This window comes from Zalophus californianus, chromosome 1 (assembly GCF_009762305.2).
Source record: "Zalophus californianus isolate mZalCal1 chromosome 1, mZalCal1.pri.v2, whole genome shotgun sequence".
In the NCBI taxonomy this organism is placed as follows: domain Eukaryota; kingdom Metazoa; phylum Chordata; class Mammalia; order Carnivora; family Otariidae; genus Zalophus; species Zalophus californianus.
This window is the reverse complement of record NC_045595.1, coordinates 59,837,088-59,856,742: the sequence shown is the minus strand read 5'-3', so window position 1 is coordinate 59,856,742 and position 19,655 is coordinate 59,837,088. Positions and strand designations below refer to the sequence as shown.

General features: G+C 41.7%; 1 protein-coding gene across 7 annotated transcripts in view; it reads right to left on the bottom strand.

Annotated features, from left to right (window-relative positions):
• Window positions 1-19,655, bottom strand: part of SLC41A3 (solute carrier family 41 member 3) — a 94,421-nt gene that overhangs the window by 25,228 nt on the left and 49,538 nt on the right. For all 7 annotated transcript variants that reach the window (XM_035723260.1, XM_035723268.1, XM_035723263.1 and 4 more), the window contains one exon: window positions 3,554-3,625. In XM_035723260.1, the coding sequence (XP_035579153.1) occupies window positions 3,554-3,625 (72 nt within the window). The remainder of the gene's footprint in view (window positions 1-3,553; window positions 3,626-19,655) is intronic.

The following is a 19,655-nucleotide window of genomic DNA, read 5'->3' as shown; positions in this document are numbered from 1 at the left end:
AATAAAGATAAAGGTGGCATTTCAAATCAGTATGGAATGGGTGGATACTGAATAAACAGGGAAAGGGAAAGCAGGCATCTGTCTGGGGGGAGAAAATATATTTCTACTTTATACCGTGCGTGCGCACACACACACACACACACACACACACACACACACACACACCACTAAACATAAAACCTCAAGTGTAAAACAGGAGAAAATATAGAAAAGTATGTTTCAGATTTTGGATTAGAAAGGGACTCCTTCTGAAGATATAACATGTAAAATCTATAAAGAAAAATAGAGATAAATGTATATAACTCCAAGTATGACTTCTATGCGATACCAGAAATTCAAAGATGGAGAGACAGCTGGAGAAAATATCTCCAGCATTTACAACTAATAAAGTGTTAGTGATCAAAATAACAAACCAATGGCAACTTTTTAAAAAAGACAACCTGAAAGAAAAATGTACAAGGGGTATGGATAGACAATTCACGTAAAAGGAAATACAAATGGCTAAGAAACACACAAAAATGTGACCAACTTCCTGAATAATCAGGAAAATTTAAAATAAAATCCCAATTTGATAGTAGGTATCTTATTTCTTTGTAACTGACGTTGGTCTTCCTCTACTAAAAGGTCAGTGCCATCTCTGCAGGTGCTCAGCCCTCATCTGTGCTCATCCAATCAATGAATGAATTAATGGATGGGATATACTATTTTTATCCATCAGACTAGGTAAACTTAAAATTTAAAAGGCCAATAACATGAGATACACATTGACAAATATATGGGAAAATGGTTCTCTTATACGTAGATGTGATATAATTGGTACAAGAATTTGGGGGGAGGGGATTTCGTTACTCTTTATGATCTAGCATTTTCCCAGGAATACATTTGCACATGTGAACAAAGAGTCACAAAATAATGATAATGATGACTGGAGCTGATATTTACTGAGTGCTTACTATCTGCTATTCTCAGTGATTTTCATTCATTAAGTCACTCTTAAAAGTACAAGTAACAGAATTATATGTCCAGTACAATACTTCTAATGCTTAAAAAACACAGAAAGTTGTATCATATATTGTCTATGGACACATACATATATATGGCAAATGCAGGAAGTCATTCAGAAGAATACTTTCAATGCTGGTGAGGTTATGGAGAAATTAATAACTGAAATATTAATACTGGTCTATTATTTGGTACTAAGAATTCAAATATCTTATAACCTTTTTGGAAAAAAATCTAGAACTTCAAATTGTTCATACCTTGTGAACTTGTGGGAACTTCTCTTAAGAAATTCATGCAAAAGAGAATAATTTCATTGCAGTATAATTTATCGAGTAGAAGCATACAAACAATTGCAGGTGCACACTCGTGGTGACAGTTGAAAGAAGTGGAACAGGGCTGAGTCTGGACAGTTGGCATTGGCCCTGCCAATGTTGTTAAATATCACTCTTGGGTATATTTGTGATAGAATACAAAGTTATTAAAAAGTTCAATTATGAAATTTATTGTACCACTTGTGATTCAATGTTAAACTTTTTAAAAAATGGGGGAGACAAAATTATATCCATGCTATGATCAGGACAATGTGCCAAGCCAGTGCCTGGCCCAGAGTGGGACTTAATGAATGTTTGTTGAGAATCAATCATGTGGAAATGTGCATGCATATGGGTAAGGACTTGGTGACTTGTAGCTGAGGCATTTATAACCTGCCCCTTGTCAGACCCTCTGTTAAGGGCATCACGAGCATCTCATTTAATCTCCAAAGTTCTTCAGCCACAGGCTGGGGTCCTGGCCTATGTGACTCAGCTCAAGTGGGGAAGGCAGACATCTAAACACAGAATGGCAACCAGGGCAGCCCCAGCAGCTTGTACAAGGCCCCAGAGAGTACCCGGTATCGGGCTGGAACTGACTGGAGCTTCACTGCCAGGAGAACAGGAAGAGAAAGGACATTCCAAGGAGAGACAACCACATATGCAAAGGCAGCAGGGATGGGGACTGAGACTGCAGGAGGGCAGGACCAGGCCAGGAGTGCCTCTGGGCTAGGCCCACACTTGGACAAGAAGGGCCAACAAAGGCACCTCAGGAGGAGGACGCCTGATCAGCTTTAGGATTTAGAGAAGGCCGCTCAGGTGGCCATGCAGAGGAGAGCCAGACAGGAAGAAGCTTGGGGCAGTGAGAACAGTGAAGAGGTCTGTCGTCAGTGAGGCCAAGGCAAGGAGGAGGAGAAGCAGGGCTGATTCAAGCACAGCTCAGACGCAGACTCCTCAGGACTGGACAGAAGGGTAAGGAGCAGAGAAACGCTGAGGGTGACTTGGTCTCTAGCTTGATTAATGGGCACAGCGACCACGACTGGGAGATTACCATGTGCTAGCCAGGTGTCACAGTCTTCCATGACTGAAACCTCACAATGGCCCATCTTGCAGAGAAGGTGAGGTGACTTGCCCAAGGGCCTCCAGCTGGTCGACCCCCAGAATGAGCTTTCAACCATCAAACTCTTCAGGGTTGGGGACTTCACCAGAAGTGAGTGCGAGGAGAGGAAGTGATGAGGCCAGATCTGGCTAAGCTGTTTTGTGGATGCTTCTGGTACAGGTAGATGGAGATACCCAGTGGAGAGCTAGAAACAGGGGCTCTGGAGCCCAGGTAAGAGTTAAAGTGGGTATCCTCCTAATTTGATGGACAGGGAAATACAGCTAAGCAAGTCTTGTGTGTCCTGCCCAAGGCCACCCAGTTGATACATGATAGCCTTAACTCCAGGGCTGTCTGATCTCAGAGTCCAGGTTCTTTGTGTGGCCATAGGCTGCCCCCAGCCAGAGAAGCCCAGAAGGTTCTGGATGAAGCCACTTCCTCTCTTACCTTGAGCCAATCTCTTCCCAGTCTCCCCCTGCCCTGGGCCTCCTGACTCTCTAATACTCTGAGACTCCTAGGATGAGAATTGAGCCCAACTAGGGTCTGCTAGAAGGAGGTACAAATTTGAACGAGCATGAAGCATTTAAGGGACAAAGGCATGGGGGGCAGGGTGTCCTGCAAAGTCTGCACGTGGCGGGAGTGCAGCCACAGAGGAACCTCCAGGCAGAAAGAAGAGCAGATGCTCCAGAGAGAATAAGTAGGATCACATGTATGAGGCAATCAGAGGGTATACCAATTAAGATGTCAGTGACCTTGGCAAGCACAGCTTGAGTCAAGATAGTGGGAAGAGAAAGCTGTCAGCTCTGTCCAGGCTATAAGAGAGAGGAGCGAGCAAGTATAGGTGAATCTTTCAATAAGCCTGTCTTGAAAAGAAGGGGCTGGGGGCGCTGGAGGGACCTTGGGTTCTCAGAAGAGGCATCTACTTTCAGTTGGACATGCTAGTGCCCTATAGTTGGGCTGAGCCTCCAGCTGCCATATGAGTGTGGTCTGGTGGGTGCAGGGTGGATGGGTGGCCCATTCCCCAAGTTCAGTCTGGAGTGCAGGGACAAAGGCTTACTTAGTCTTCAGCCTTCCTACATGGAGCAGGCCTGGCTGCAGATTCAAAAGCAGGGAGGAGATTCAGCGATCGGACAAAGGGGAAAGTCACCTGAATGAGGGCAAGGTTACTGCTGATAACTCTGTGCTGCTCCTGGGGATCATCAATTTGTCCAGTGTTGGCCTAGGATGGAGAGAAAAGGACAGACGGTAAGTCTGGGTGGTCACAAAGCCAGGCCAAGCCTTCCGGGAAAAGGCAGTCTCTCAGGACAGAAATCAGCAAATATCATTTCATTGATGTTAGAACAAATTATTCTGCCCAGCTTTCAAAACTGACTTGGGGGTGGGAAAGGTAAGGACCCAAGTCCCTTTGAGAGTGTCATAGACCATCTCTCCCATGCTCAAGTATGCATGGACACAGAGATAAGTGTCACCAACAATTTCAGGGTCACCTGACTCTAAAGCTCAGCCACAGGCAGCATGGGAAGGACTCCTGCTGGAAAAGCTGGCTTGTGCCCTCAGCCAAGTCTTGGGCCATGTTGTCCCCAACACCTACAATTCCCTACTCCCCCCTCCAGCAAGTCACATCTCAGATGACCACTAACCACCCCAACATGACCTCTGCAAATCATCCTATTTAAGAAATGCTCAAGTCCTTCTCTTAGGATTAAAAAACAAGATCTGAAATATGATTTTCTCCTTTAAAAATGGTAATCAGCTCCTAACTTCATAGTACTTGTCAGCAAAATTCAAGATGTAGATAAATGTATTTTCCTAGCTCCTTTGCACTGAGTTCATGAAGTTCCTGAACTTGAAGGGAAAAATGGAATTACTTTTCATGGACAAATAAGGGGATGCTTTTGTTTTCAGCATGATGGACACCTTGGATGCAGCATGGAACAATCAGAGAGCCCCAGGTAACTCCTCCTTCACAAAGGTAGACTAATACCCACCTAAGGGGTGCTCACAGGGACAAGGAACTAAGGGGGAGCAGAACACAGTTACACAGCCTGCCATGTGCTAAACATGTGAGGCCAACAGGCTCATTGCCCCTCTCTGCTCCTCAATGCACTAGTCCAGTCCTCACTGGACTCAATGTGCCCATTTGCTGTTTCCTATCGATCAGCCAACTCAAACCCTGGTACTCATCAGATAAGGGATACTACTGGCCCATGACCCCTGAGTATGAATTAGAAAGGCATTCCTTCCTCAAGATGTTGTCTTTCCAAGCTGAGGCTGAACAGAAAAGGGAGTGATGCCAAGAGGTGCAGGAGGAGGAGTGGTGGGCTGGGGAGCTTGAAGACCTTGTAGAGATGAGCGAGGAAGAGCACCAGAGGGAAGGAAGCTGTGAGAAGAGGTGGGATGTGAAGTCAATAGGATTTTGGAGCATGCGTAAGCATTTCAAGGCCAGGTGAGGGGCCTGGGCAGCTAAGGTGGAATGGAGGTGAAGGTCACTGGAGATGAAGCCATCCGAAAATTGGGAGGCTTGGGTTTGGGATGAGTTATCCATGTGGATGCTGAGACAGTGTAGGATGGTGGTGGGATCTGGTGTGAAGATCATTAAATGGTCCATTTTCCAGAACGGTGGGGAACTGACCAAGCCAGTAAAAGGTAGGGAAGGAAGCAGGGCAAGACAGTGAAGACCAGGCCAGCAGGATAAACCACGGGGAGGGAGTCCTGGGGGACAGGTCTCCATCAAGGTAGATGGACACTGCTCTACTCTGGAATGGCAGTCCCAGAGATGTAGGATAAGAGCTGGAGCAACAAAGCCAGTCCAAGGACAGGCTCAGTGGCTTTTTGCTAAGAATGCAAAAAGAAAATCAGTGGGAAGGTGGGGCATCTATTATAGAGTCCAACTTAGGGAGTCCCGCATCGGGCTCCCTGCTCAGCCGGGAGTCTGCCTCTCCCTCTGCCTCCCCCTCTGGCTTGTGCTCTCTCTCTTGCTTTCTCCCTCTCAAACAAATAAATAAAATCTAAAAAAAAAAGGTAATGAGACTTCCATCAGTAACACTGAGCACAAGAAGACACTGAAAATATACCTCAGTACTGAAGAAAAATAACTATGAACCATGCATTCTCTAAGCAACCAGGCTGGCATTCAAATGTGAGGATAAAATAAAGCACCGTCAAGCCGCAATTGTCCAAAAAGTTTACTTCCAACAAATCTTACCTGAAACAATTACTAGAAGACGCACTAAAGTAAAACGAAAAGTAAATTTAAAAGAAAACTGAGGGAGAGTGCTATCAGCAAGATGGAAGACTAGGAAGCTCCAGGCCCTCTTCCTCCAATGAAAACACCAAGTAAACAACAGACTGACCAAAACAGCTTTGTGAGAGCTCTAGAAACCAGTCGTGGATCTGTAAAACCAAGTGAGTGCTCAACCAAGAAAAACCCACACTCAAAACAGTAGACAATTCCAGTGTTTTTGCTTATCCTTGCCCCACTCCCTCCTCTGTACAGAGTAGTAGTGTTTGGTCCCTCTCTCAGGACAGAAGGGAAACAGTAGAATAGTCTGCACCATCCTGACTTGCCTGGAGGCTACCTGAGGGACTGGTTTCTATTTTGCCTGACTTGGAGATCAGAAGGAGGAAGGTGGCATAGTTTGGATATCAGTTTGCAGGCCACCAAAACCAGTGGTGGGTGCTGGATACAGTACAGCTGCAGGGAACTGCAGGCCCATGTGTGCCTTGAGCAAAGAATATGGTCAGATGAATACAATAATACATCTAAGGCCCCAAGCAGAAGCAGGGCTGGGCTTTTTAGGTTAATCAAGACATTTAATAGCAGCCCTGTGTGCTGAATTGGGGTGGAAAGAAAAGCATATACACAGGCCCAGGGAAGACACATGCCCAGAAAAAGCCTGAAAAGACTTTAAGCCTTCACACCAGACTGATTAGTGAAGGTCTTCCTCTTTATGGAGCAAGTCTGCAAAGACTGGGAGAGGTGGCTATTTTCTCAAATGCCATTTTTTTTTTTTTTTTGACCAAAGATGACAAGGCAGACAAAGAAACAGGGAAACATGGTCCATTCAAAAGAACAAGATAAGTCTACAAAAACTAACCCTAAAGAAACAAAAGATTAGAATTTACCTGAAAAAGCCTTTAAAACAACTGTGTTAAGTATGCTCAATGAACTAAAGGAGGACATGGATAGAGATCTAAAGGGAATCAGGAAAAGATGTATGAACAAAATGAGAACATCTACAAAGAGCAATTACACATCTCTAGGAATGCATCCATTTCTTCTGGATTACCTAATTTGCTGGCATAGAGTTGCTCATAATATGTTCTTATAATTGTTTGTATTTCTTTGGTGTTGGTTGTCATCTCTCCTCCTTCATTCATGATTCTATTTACTTGGGTCCTTTCTCTTTTCTTTTTGATAAGTCTGGCCAACGGTTTCTGAATCCTGTAAATTTGTTCAAAGAACCAGCTCCTAGCTTCATTGATCTGTTCTACTGTTCTTTTGGTTTCTATTTCATTGATTTCTGCTCTGATCTTTATTACTTCTCTTCTCCTGCTGGGTTTAGGCTTTATTTGCTGTTCTTTCTCCAGTTCCTTTAGGTGTAGGGTGAAGTTGTGTATTTGAGACCTTTCTTGTTTCTTGAGAAGGGCTTGTATTGCTATACACTTTCCTCTTAGGACTGCCTTTGCTGCATCCCAAAGATTTTGAATAGTTGTGTTTTCATTTTCATTTGTTTCCATGAATTTTTTAAATTCTTCTTTAATTTCCTGGTTGACCCATTCATTCTTTAGTAGGATGCTCTTTAGCCTCCATGTATATGAGTTCTTTCCGACTTTCCTCTTGTGATTGAGTTCTAGTTTCAAAGCATTGTGGTCTGAAAATATGCAGGGAATAATCCCAATCCTTTGGTACTGGTTGAGGCCTGATTTGTCACCTAGGATGTGATCTATTCTGGAGAATATTCCATAGGCACTAGAGAAGAATGTGTTTTCTGTTGCTTTGGGATGGAATGTTCTGAATATATCTGTGAAGTCCATTTGGTCCAGTGTGTCATTTAAAGTCTTTATTTCCTTGTCGATCTTTTGCATAGATGATCTATCCATTTCAGTGAGGGGGGTGTTAAAGTCCCCCACTATTAGTGTTTTGTTGTCGATGTGTTTCTTTGCTTTTGTTATTAATTGGCTTATATAATTGGCTGCTCCCATGTTAGGGGCATAGATATTTACAATTGTTAGATCTTCTTGCTGGATAGACCCTTTAAGTAGGATACAGTGTCCTTCCTCATCTCTTAAGACAGTCTTTGGTTTAAAATCTAATTTGTCTAATATAAGGATTGCCACTCCAGCTTTCTTTTGGTGTCCATTAGCATGGTAAATGGGTTTCCACCCCCTCAATTTCAATGTGGGGGTGTCTTTGGGTCTAAAATGAGTCTCTTGCAGACAGCATATTGATGGGTCTTGTTTTTTTTATCCAATCTGATAGCCTGTGTCTTTTGATTGGGGCATTTAGCCCATTTACATTCAGGGTAATTACTGAAAGATATGAATTTAGTGCCCATTGTACTGCCCGTAAGGCAACTGTTACTGTATATTGTCTGTGTTCCTTTCCGGTCTATGTTACTTTTAGGCTCTCTCTTTGCTTAGAGGACCCCTTTCAATATTTTTTGTAGGGCTGGTTTCGTGTTTGCAAATTCCTTTAGTTTTTGTTTGTCCTGGAAGCTTTTGATCGCTCCTTCTATTTTCAATGACAGCCTAGCTGGATATAGTATTCTTGGCTGCATATTATTCTCATTTAGTGCTCTGAAGATATCATGCCAGTCCTTTCTGGCCTGCCAGGTCTCTGTGCATAGGTCTGTTGCCAATCTAATGTTTCTACCATTGTAGGTTACATATCTCTTCTCCCGAGCTGCTTTCAGGATTTTCACTTTGTCTCTGAGACTCGTAAGTTTTACTCTTAGATGTCGGGGTGTTGACCTATTTTTATTGATTTTGAGGGGGCTTCTCTGTGCCTCCTGGATTTTGATGCCTGTTTCATTCCCCAAATTAGGGAAGTTCTCTGCTATAATTTGCTCCAATATACCTTCTGCCCCTCTCTCTCTCTTTCTGCTTCTTCTGGGATCCCAATTATTCTAATATTGTTTCATCTTATGGTATCGCTTATCTCTCAAATTCTGCGCTCATGATCCAGTAGTTGTTTATCTCTCTTTTTCTCAGCTTCTTTATTTTCCATCATTTGGTCTTCTATATCACCAATTCTCTCTTTTGCCTCATTTATCTTAGCACTTAGAGCCTCCATTTTTGATTGCACCTCATTAATTGCCTTTTTGATTTCGACTTGGTTAGATTTTAGTTCATCTATTTCCCCAGAAAGTGTTTCTCTAACATCTTCCATGCTTTTTTCAAGCCCAGCTGAGTATCTTTAAAATCATCATTCTGAACTCTAGTTCCGACATCTTACTAATGTCTGCATTGATTAGGTCCCTGGCAGTCGGTACTGCCTCTTGCTCTTTTTTTGAGATGATTTTTTCCATCTTGTCATTTTGTCTAGAGGAGAATAGATGAATGAGAGAACAAAATGCTAATAGGGTAACAATATTTTCCCCAAAAACTTTCCCAGGAAAAATATACACTAAACAATCTGAAGAGACCTGAAACTGGGGGAAAAGAAATGGAAAGAAAGATAAAGGAAAAAAAAAGAAAAAGATAAAAACAAACAAATAAAAAACAGAATATGATCAAATATGATCATGCTGGTGCATAGATCAGTGCGACACATTAGATTTTGGGCGTATTTTGGTCTGTTAGAAGAAAGGGCCTCCCAAAATGTTAAAGAAAGAAAAACTTATTTTTTTTTAAAGATTTTATTTATTTATTTGACAGAGAGAAACAGCGAGAGAGGGAACACAAGCAGGGGGAGTGGCAGAGGGAGAAGCAGGCCTGCTGCTGAGCAGGGAGCCCAATGTGGGGCTCAATCCCAGGACCCCAGAATCATGACCTGAGCCGAAGGCGGACGCTCAATGACTGAGCCACCCAGGCGCCCAAGGAAAAAAAAACCCTGCGTATGTACAAAAATAAGGGATAATATGATGAAAGGATGGAATATGACTGTAAAGATGAAAATTATAAAATATTTTATAAAAGGAATTGATAAGATAAGAAGTTGGTTGAAAAAAGAAAGAAGAGGATTAAAAAAAAAAAGGAAGAGAATGTGATCAGGCAGGAGACTACAACAAAGCCATACACTGGAGATTTAGGGTATATTTTGGTCTGGTAGAAGAAACTGTACCCCAAAATTTTAAAGAGAAACAACATATATATATACATATATATGTATATATATACCAAAAATAAGGTTAACTACTATGAAGGGATAGAATATGACTCTAAAAATGAAAAAAAAAAAAAAGATTTTTTAAAAAAGGGATTGATAAGAGATCAACATCGCTCGACATCAGGGAAATCCAAATCAAAACCTCAATGAGATATCACCTCACAACCGTCAGAATGGCTAAAATTAACAAGTCAGGAAACGACAGATGTTGGCAGGGATGCGGAGAAAGGGGAACCTCCTACACTATTGGTGGGAATGCAAGCTGGTGCAACCACTCTGGAAAACAGTATGGAGGTTCCTCAAAAAGTTGAAAATAGAGCTACCATACGATCCAGCAATTGCACTACTGGGTATTTACCACAAAGATACAAATGTAGGGATCCGAAGGGGTACGTGCACCCCAATGTTTATAACAGCAATGTCCACAGTAGCCAAACTGTGGAAAGAGCCAAGATGTCCATCGACAGATGAATGGATAAAGAAGATGTGGTATATATACACAATGGAATATTATGCAGCCATCAAAAGGAATGAGATCTTGCCATTTGCAACAACGTGGATGGAACTGGAGGGTGTTATGCTAAGTGAAATAAGTCAATCAGAGAAAGACATGTATCATATGACCTCACTGATATGAGGAATTCTCAATCTCAGGAAACAATCTGAGTGTTGCTGGAGTGGTGGGGGGTGGGAGGGATGGGGTGGCTGGGTGATAGACACTGGGGAGGGTATGTGCTATGGTGAGCGCTGTGAATTGTGCAAGACTGATGAATCACAGACCTGTACCTCTGAAACAAATAATGCAATATATGTTAAGAAAAAAAAAAAGAAGAAGATAGCAGGAGGGGAAGAATGAAGGGGAGTAAATCGGAGGGGGAGACAAACCATGATAGACGATGGACTCTGAAAAACAAACTGAGGGTTCTGGAGGGGAGGGGGGTGGGGGGATGGGTTAGCCTGGTGATGGGTATTAAAGGGGGCACTTTCTGCGTGGAGCACTGGGTGTTATGCACAAACAATGAATCATGGAACAGTACATCAAAAACTAATGATGTAATGTATGGTGATTAACATAACAATAACAAATTTAAAGAAAAAAATTATTTTATTTACTGTTAAAAAAGGGATTGATAAGATGTTGGTTGAAAAAGGGGAAAAAATTCAAAAAAAAAGAAAAAGAAAGTTAAAAAAATTAATTTTGAAAGACTAAAGAATTATGGGAAAAAAGCCATGAATTCTATGTGCAGTATTCCCCTAGCGCTAGAGTTCTGCTGTTCTCATTGATCTGTAAACTTGGTCTTGGCTGGCTGTTCTTGTTGCTCTTCTGGCGGGGGGCCTGTTGCCTTGGTTCCCAAATGTCTTTGCCAGAGATGGAATTGCCCCACCCTTGCCGGGTCCAGGCTACGTAATCTGCTCAGGTTTGCTCTCGGGAGCTTTTGTTACTTGCAGGCTTTCCACACAGCTTGGGAGGACGAGAGTGAAAATGGTGGCCTCCCAATATTTGCCCCAGGGGAGCCGAGAACTCTGGGCCCCCTCCTCATTGTGCCCCCAGAGAAAAGCAGTCAATCACTCCCGTCTCCCTGGTCTCCGGCCGCACTCTGTGCTCACCCGGCCTATGACCAAGCATTTCTATCTCTGGCACACAACCCCGTGTGGAGTCTCCAAACCAGCAGATCCCTGCAGTGCGCTCCCGCGCTGCTCCTCCAGGGGAGGAAGGGGAGTCTCCCCGGATCTCCCGCTTGTTGGGTCCCTGCTGGAGGAGCAGTGGCCCAACTGTGCCGTGGATCACGATTTATGGCAACCTCAAGCTGAGAGCCCACTCCTCGGCTCTGTCTCTGCAGCCGGCTTCACCGCTCCGACACCTGGGAGCTCTGGCACACTCAGGCACCCCCAGTCTTTCTGTGACCGAGGGTCCTGAGACTACACTGCCCCAGCGAGGATTCCAACCCCCGCTTAGCCACTGGAGCGACATCGCTCAGAGGAGCCGACTTCTAAAAGTTCCGATTTAGTGCTCTGCTGCTCTACCACTTGCCAATAGCAGCTGACAGAGGCCCCCTCCCCGCTGTCTATCCTCCCGAATATTGCCTTGGATTCATTTCTCCACACGTCCTACCTTCCAGAAAGTGGTCGCTTTTCTGTTCAGAGAGTTGCTGCTATTCTTTTCTTTGATCTCCTGTTGAGTTCATAGGTGTTCAGAATGGTTTGATCCCTATCTAGCTGAATTCCTGGGACCAGACGAAATTTAGGCTCCTATCCATCCGCCATCTTGCTCCTCCCACCTGCCATTGGAACTTTGATCACGATGGCATTGCTCTGGTAGCATAAATATATTAACAATGTTTATTCTTCCGATCCATGAGCATGGAATGTTTTTCCATCTCTTTGTGTCTTCTTCAATTTCTTTCATGAGTGTTCTGTAATTCCTAGAGTATAGATCCTTTACCTCTTTGGCTAGGTTTATATTGAGGTATCTTATGGTTTTTGGTGCTACTGTAATTGGAATTGTTTCTCTATTTTCTCTTTCTACAGTTGCATTGTTTGTGAATAAGAAAGCAACTGATTTCTGTGCATTGATTTGGTATCCTACCACATTACTGAATTGCTGTATGAGTTCTAGTAATTTGGGGGTGGAGTCTTTTGGGTTTTCCACATAAAGTATCATGTCATCTGTGAAAAGAGAGAGTTTGACTTCTTCTTTGCCAGTCTGAATACATTTTATTTCTTTTTGTTGTCCTATTGCTGTTCCTAGGACTTCTAGTACAATGTTGAACAGTAGTGGCGAGAGTGGGCATCCTTGACGTGTTCCTGATCTTAAGGGAAAGACTCTCAGCTTTTCCCCATTGAGGACGATATTTGCTGTTGGTTTTTCATAGATGGATTTTATGAACTTGAGGAACGTTCCCTCTATCCTTATACTCTGAAGAGTTTTAAACAGGAAAGGATGCTGCATTTTGTCAAATGCTTTTTCTGCATCAATTGAGAGGACCCTATGGTTCTTTTCTCTCCTCTTATTAATGTGTTCTATCACATTGATTGATTTGTGAAAGTTGAACCACCCTTGCATCACAGGGATAAATCCCAGTTGGTCATGGAGGATGATCCTTTTAATGTACTGTTGGATCCTATTAGATAGGATGTTGTTGAGGATTTGGGAATCCATATTCATCAGGGATATCAGTTTGAAATTCTCCTTTTTGATGGGGTCTTGGCCTGGTTTGGGGATTAAGGTAATGTTGGCCTCGTAGAATGAGTCTGGAAGTTTTCCTTTTGTTTGTATTTTTTGAAACAGCTTCAGTAGAATAGGTATTATTTCTTCTTTGAATGTTTGGTAGAATTCCCCAGGGAATCCATCAAGCCCTGGACTCTTGTTAATTGGGAGGTTTTTTTCATCACTGCTTCAATCTTGTTACTGGTTATTGGCCTATTCCGGTTCTCAATTTCTTCCTGTTTCAGTCTGGAAGCTTATAGATTTCCAGGAAGGCATCCATTTCACCCACATTGCTCAATTTATTGCCATATAGTTGTTGATAATAATTTCTAGTAGTTGTTTCTATTTCCTTGGTGTTAGTCATGATCGCTCCCTTTTCATTCATAATTTTATTAATTTTGGTCCTTTCTCTTTCCTTTTGGATAAGTGTGACCAGTGGTTTACCGATCTTATTAATTCTGTCAAAGAACAAGGTTCTACTTTTGTTGATCTGATCTGTGTTTCTGGTTCTTAATTCATTGATCTCTGCTCTAATCTTAATTATTTCTCTTCTGATGTGTGGCTTAGGCATCATTTGTTGCTTTTTCTCCAGTTCTTTAAGGTGTGGAGTTAGTTGGTGAATTCGGGATTTTTTTATTTTTTTGAGTGAGGCTTGGATGGCTATGTATTTCCCCCTTAGGACTGCCTTTGCAGTATCCCACAGGTTTTGGACTGATGTGTTTTCATTCTCATTGGTTTCCATGAATTGTTTAAGTTCTTCTTTGATTTCCTGGTTGACCCAAACATTCTTGAGCAGAGTGGTCTTTAGCTTCCGAGGGTTTGAATTTCTGCCAAATTTTTTCCTGTGATTGAGTTCTAGTTTTAAAGCATTGTGGTCTGAGAATATGCAGGGAATAATCTCAGTCTTTTGGTATCAGTTGAGTCCTGATTTGTGATCCAGTATGTGGTCTATTCTGGAGAAAGTTCAATGTGTGCTAAAGAAGAATGAGTATTCTGTTGTTTTAGGGTGGAATGTTCTATATATATCTATGATGTCCATCTGGACCAGTGTGTCATTAAAGGTCTTTTTCTTTGTTGATTTTCTGCTTACATGATCTGTCCATTGCTGAGAGTGGAGTATTGAGGTCTCCTACAATTAATACAATATGACTCTTTATTTTGGTTAACAGTTGGCTTACATAGTTGGCTGCTCCCATATTGGGGGGCAGAGATATTTAAAATTGTTAGATCTTCTTGTTGGATAGACCCCTTAAGAATGATATAGTGTCCTTCTGTGCCTCTAACTACAGTCTTTAGCTTAAAATCTAATTTGTATGATATAAGAATTGCTTCCCCAGCATTCTTTTGAGGTCCATTGACATGGAAGATGGACCTCCATCCCTTCACTTTCAGTCTGGATGTACCTTTAGGTTCAAAAGGAGTCTCTTGTAGACAGCATATGGATGGGTTCTGTTTTTTTTTTTTAAATTTTTTATTGTTATATTAATCACAATACATTACATCATTAGTTTTTGATGTAGTGTTCCATGATTCATTGTTTGTGCATAACACCCAGTGCTTCACGCAGAATGTGCCCTCTTTAATACCCATCACCAGGCTAACCCATCCCCCCATCCCCCTCCCCTCTAGAAACCTCAGTTTGTTTTTCAGAGTCCATTGTCTCTCATGGTTCATCTCCCCCTCTGACTTACTACCTTTCATTCTTCCCCTCCTGCTATCTTCTTTTTTTTTTCTTAACATATATTACATTATTTATTTTAGAGGTACAGATCTGTGATTCAACAGTCTTGCACAATTCACAGTGCTCACCATAGCACATACCCTCCCCAATATCTATCACCCAGCCACCCCATCCCTTCACCCCCACCACTCCAGCAACCCTCAGTTTCTTTCCTGAGATTAAGAAATCCTCATATCAATGAGGTCATATGATACATGTCTTTCTCTGATTGACTGATTTCACTCAGCATAACACCCTCCAGTTCCATCCACGTCGTTGCAAATGGCAAGATCTCATTCATTTTTATGGCTGCATAATATTCCATTGTGTGTATATACCACTTCTTCTTTATCCATTCATCTGTCGATGGACATCTTGGCTCTTTCCACAGTTTGGCTATTGCGGACATTGCTGCTATAACCATTGGGGTGCAGGTACCCCTTTGGATCCCTACATTAGTATCTTTGGGGTAAATACCCAGTAGTGCAATTGCTGGATTGTATGGTAGCTCTATTTTCAACTTTTTGAGGAAACTCCATACTGTTTTCCAGAGTGGCTGCACCAGCTTGCATTCCCACCAACAGTGTAGGAGGGTTCCCCTTTCTCCACATCCCCGCCAATATCTGTCATTTCCTGACTTGTTAATTTTAGCCATTCAGACGGGTGTGAGGTGGTATCTCATTGAGGTTTTGATTTGGATTTCCCTGATGCCGAGCGATGTTGAGCACTTTTTCATGTGTCTGTTGGCCATTTCGATGTCTTCTTTGGAGAAATGTCTCTTCATGTCTTCTGCCCATTTCTTGATTGGATTATTTGTTCTTTGGGTGTTGAGCTTGATTAGTTCTTTATAGATTTTGGATACTAGCCCTTTATATGATATGTCATTTGCAAATATTTTCTCCCAATCTGTCGGTTGTCTTTTGGTTTTGTGGACTGCTTCTTTTGCTGTGCAAAAGCTTTTTATCTTGATGAAATCCCAATAGTTCATTTTTGCCCTTGCTTCCCTTGCCTTTGGCGATGTTTCTAGGAAGTTGCTGTGGCTGAGTTCAAAGAGGTTGCTGCCTGTGTTCTCCTTTAGGATTTTGATGGACTCCTGTCTCACGTTTAGGTCTTTCAACCATTTGGAGTCTATTTTTGTGTGTGGTGTAAAGAAATGGTCCAGTTTCATTCTTCTGCATGTGGCTGTCTAATTTTCCCAACGCCATTTGTTGAAGAGACTGTCTTATTTCCATTGGACATTCATTCCTGCTTTGTCAAAGATTAGTTGACCATAGAGTTGAAGATCCATTTCTGGGCTATTCTGTTCCATTGATCTATGTGTCTGTTTTTGTGCCAGTACCATACTGTCTTGATGATGACAGCTTTGTAATACAGCTGGAAGTCCGGAATTGTGATGCCGCCAGCTTTGCTTTCCTTTTCCAATATTCCTCTGGCTATTCGGGGTCTCTTCTGGTTCCATACAAATTTTAGGATTATTTGTTCCATTTCTTTGAAAAAAGTGGATGGTATTTTGATCGGGATTGCATTGAATGTGTAGATTGCTCTAGGTAGCATTGACATCTTCACAATATTTGTTCTTCCAATCCATGAGCATGGAACGTTTTTCCATTTCTTTGTGTCTTCTTCAATTTCTTTCATGAGTATTTTATACTTTTCTGAGTACAGATCCTTTCCGTCTTTGGTTAAATTTATTCCTAGGTGTCTTATGGTTTTGAGTACAATTGTAAATGGGATCGACTCCTTGATTTGTCTCTCTTCTGTCTTGTTGTTGGTATAGGAATGCCACTGATGTCTGGGCATTGATTTTATATCCTGCTACTTTACTGAATTCCTCTATGAGTTCTAGCAGTTTTGGGGTGGAGTCTTTTGGGTTTTCCACATACAGTATCATATCATCTGCAAAGAGTGAGAGTTTGAGTTCCTCTTTGCCGATTTGGATGACTTTGATTTCTTTTTGTTGTCTGATTGCAGTGGCTAGGACTTCTGATACTATGCTGAATATCAGTGGTGATAGTGGACATCCCTGCCACGTTCCTGACCTTAGGGGAAAAGCTCTCAGCTTTTCCCCATTGAGGATGATATTTGCTATAGGTTTTTCATAGATGGCTTTTATGATATTGAGGTATGTACCCTCTATCCCTATACTCCGAAGAGTTTTGATCAAGAAAGGATGCTGTACTTTGCTAAATGCTTTTTCTGCATCTATTGAGAGGATCATACGATTCTTGTTCTTTCTTTTTTTAATGTATTGTATCACGTTGATTGATTTGCGGATGTTGAACCAACCTTGCAGCCCAGGGATAAATCCCACTTGGTCGTGGTGAATAATCCTTTTAATGTACTGTGGAATCCTATTGGCTAGTATTTGGTGAGAATTTTTGCATCCATGTACATCAAGGATATTGGTCTGTAATTCTCCTTTTGGACGGGGGTCTTTGTCTGGTTTTGGGATCAAGGTAATGGCGGCCTCATAAAATGAGTTTGAAAGTTTTCCTTCCATTTCTACTTTTTGGAACAGTTTCAGGAGAATAGGTATTAATTCTTCTTTAAAGGTTTGGTAGAATTCCCCTGGGAAGCCATCTGGCCCTGGACTTTTGTTTGTTGGGAGATTTTTGATGATGGCTTCAATTTCCTTAGTGGTTATAGGTCTGCTCAGGTTTTCTATTTCTTCCTAGTTCAATTTCGGTACTTGATACATCTCTAGGAATGCACGCATTTTTTCCAGGTTATCTAATTTGCTGGCATAGAGTTGCTCATAATATGTTCTTATTTGGTGTTTGTTGTCATCTCTCCTCCTTCACTCATGATTTCATTTATTTGGGTCCTTTCTCTTTTCTTTTTGATAAGTCTGGCCAGGGGTTTATCAATCTTGTTAATTCTTTCAAAGAACCATCTCCTAGTTTCGTTGATCTGTTCTACTGTTCTTTTGGTTTCTATTTCAGTGATTTCTGTTCTGATCTTTATGATTTCTCTTCTCCTGTTCGGTTTAGGCTTTATTTGCTGTTTTCTTTCTCTAGCCCCTTTGGGTGTAGGGTGTGGTTGTGTATTTCAGACCTTTCTTGTTTCTTGGGAAAGGCTTGTATTGCTATATACTTTCCTCTTAGGACTGCCTTTGCTGCATCCCAAAGATTTTGAACAGTTGTGTTTTCATTTTCATTGGTTTCCATGAATTTTTTAAATTCTTCTTTAATTTCCTGGTTGACCCATTCATTCTTTAGTAGGATGCTCTTTAGCCTCCATGGATTTGAGTTCTTTCCACCTTTCCTCTTGTGACTGAGTTCTAGTTTCAAAGCATTGTGGTCTGAAAATATGCAAGGAATAATCCTAATCTTTGGGTACCGGTTGAGACCTGATTTGTGACCTAGGATGTGATCAATTCTGGAGAATGTTCCATGGGCACTAGAGAAGAATGTGTTTTCTGTTTCTTTGGGATGGAATGTTCTGAATATATCTGTGGCATCCATTTGGTCCAGTGTGTCATTTAAAGTCTTTATTTCCTTGTTGATCTTTTGTTTAGATGATCTGTCCATTTCAGTCAGGGGGGTGTTAAAGTCCCCCACTATTATTGGATTGTTGTCAATGTGTTTCTTTGCTTTTGTTATTAATTGGCTTATATAATTGGCCGCTCCCATGTTAGGGAGATACATATTTACAAATGTTAGATCTTCTTGTTGGATAGACACTTTAAGTAGGATATAGTGACCTTCTTCATTCTTATTACAGTCTTTGTTTTAAAAATCTAATTTGTTTGATATAAGGATTGCCGCCCCAGCCTTCTTTTGGTGTCCATTAGCATGGTAAATGGTTTTCCACCCCCTCACTTTCAATGTGGGGGTGACTTTGGGTCAAAATGAGTCTGTTGCAGACAGCATATCGATGGGTCTTGTTTTTTAATCCAATCTGAGAGTCTGTGTCTTTTGATTGAGACATTTAGCCCATTTACATTCAGGGTAACAATTGAAAGATATGAATTTAGTGCCATTGTATTGCCTGTAAGGTGACTGTTACTGTATATTGTCTGTGTTCCTTTCTGATCTATGCTGCTTTTAGGCTCTCTCTTTGCTCAGAGGACCCCTTTCAATATTTCTTGTAGGGCTGGTTTCGTGTTTGCAAATTCCTTTAGTTTTTGTTTGTCCTGGAAGCTTTTTATCTGTCTTTCTATTTTCAATGACAGCCTAGCTGGATATAGTAATCTTGGCTGCATATTTTTCTCGTTTAGTGCTCTGAAGATATCATGCCAGTCCTTTCTGGCCTGCCAGGTCTCTGTGGATAGGTCTGTTGCCAATCTAATGTTTCTACCATTGTAGGTTACATATCTCTTCTCCCGAGCTGCTTTCAGGATTTTCTCTTTGTCTCTGAGACTCGTAAGTTTTACTCTTAGATGTCGGGGTGTTGACCTATTTTTATTGATTTTGAGGGGGCTTCTCTGTGCCTCCTGGATTTTGATGCCTGTTTCCTTCCTCACATTAGGGAATTTCTCTGCTATAATTTGCTCCAATATACCTTCTGCCCCTCTCTCTCTTTCTTCTTCTTTGGGATCCCGATTATTCTAATGTTTTGTCTCATGGTATCGCTTATCTCTTGAATTCTGCCCTCGTGATCCTGTAGTTGTTTCTCTCTCTTTTTCTCAGCCTCTTTATTTTCCATCATTTGGTCTTCAATATCCCTGATTCTCTCTTCTGCCTCATTTATCCTAGCAGTTAGTGCCCCCATTTTTGATTGCACCTCATTAATAGCCTTTTTGATTTCGACTTGGTGAGATTTTAGTTCTTTTATTTCTCCAGAAAGGCTTTCTCTAATAACTTCCATGCTTTTTTCAAGCCCACCTCGTATTTTTAAAGTCATGATTCTGAACTCTAGGTCCGACATCGTACTAATGTCAGTATTGAGTAGGTCCCTGGCAGATGGTACTACCTCTTGTTCTTTTTACTGAGGTGATTTTTTTCGTCTTGTCATTTTGTCCAGAGGAGAACAGATGAATGAGAGAACAA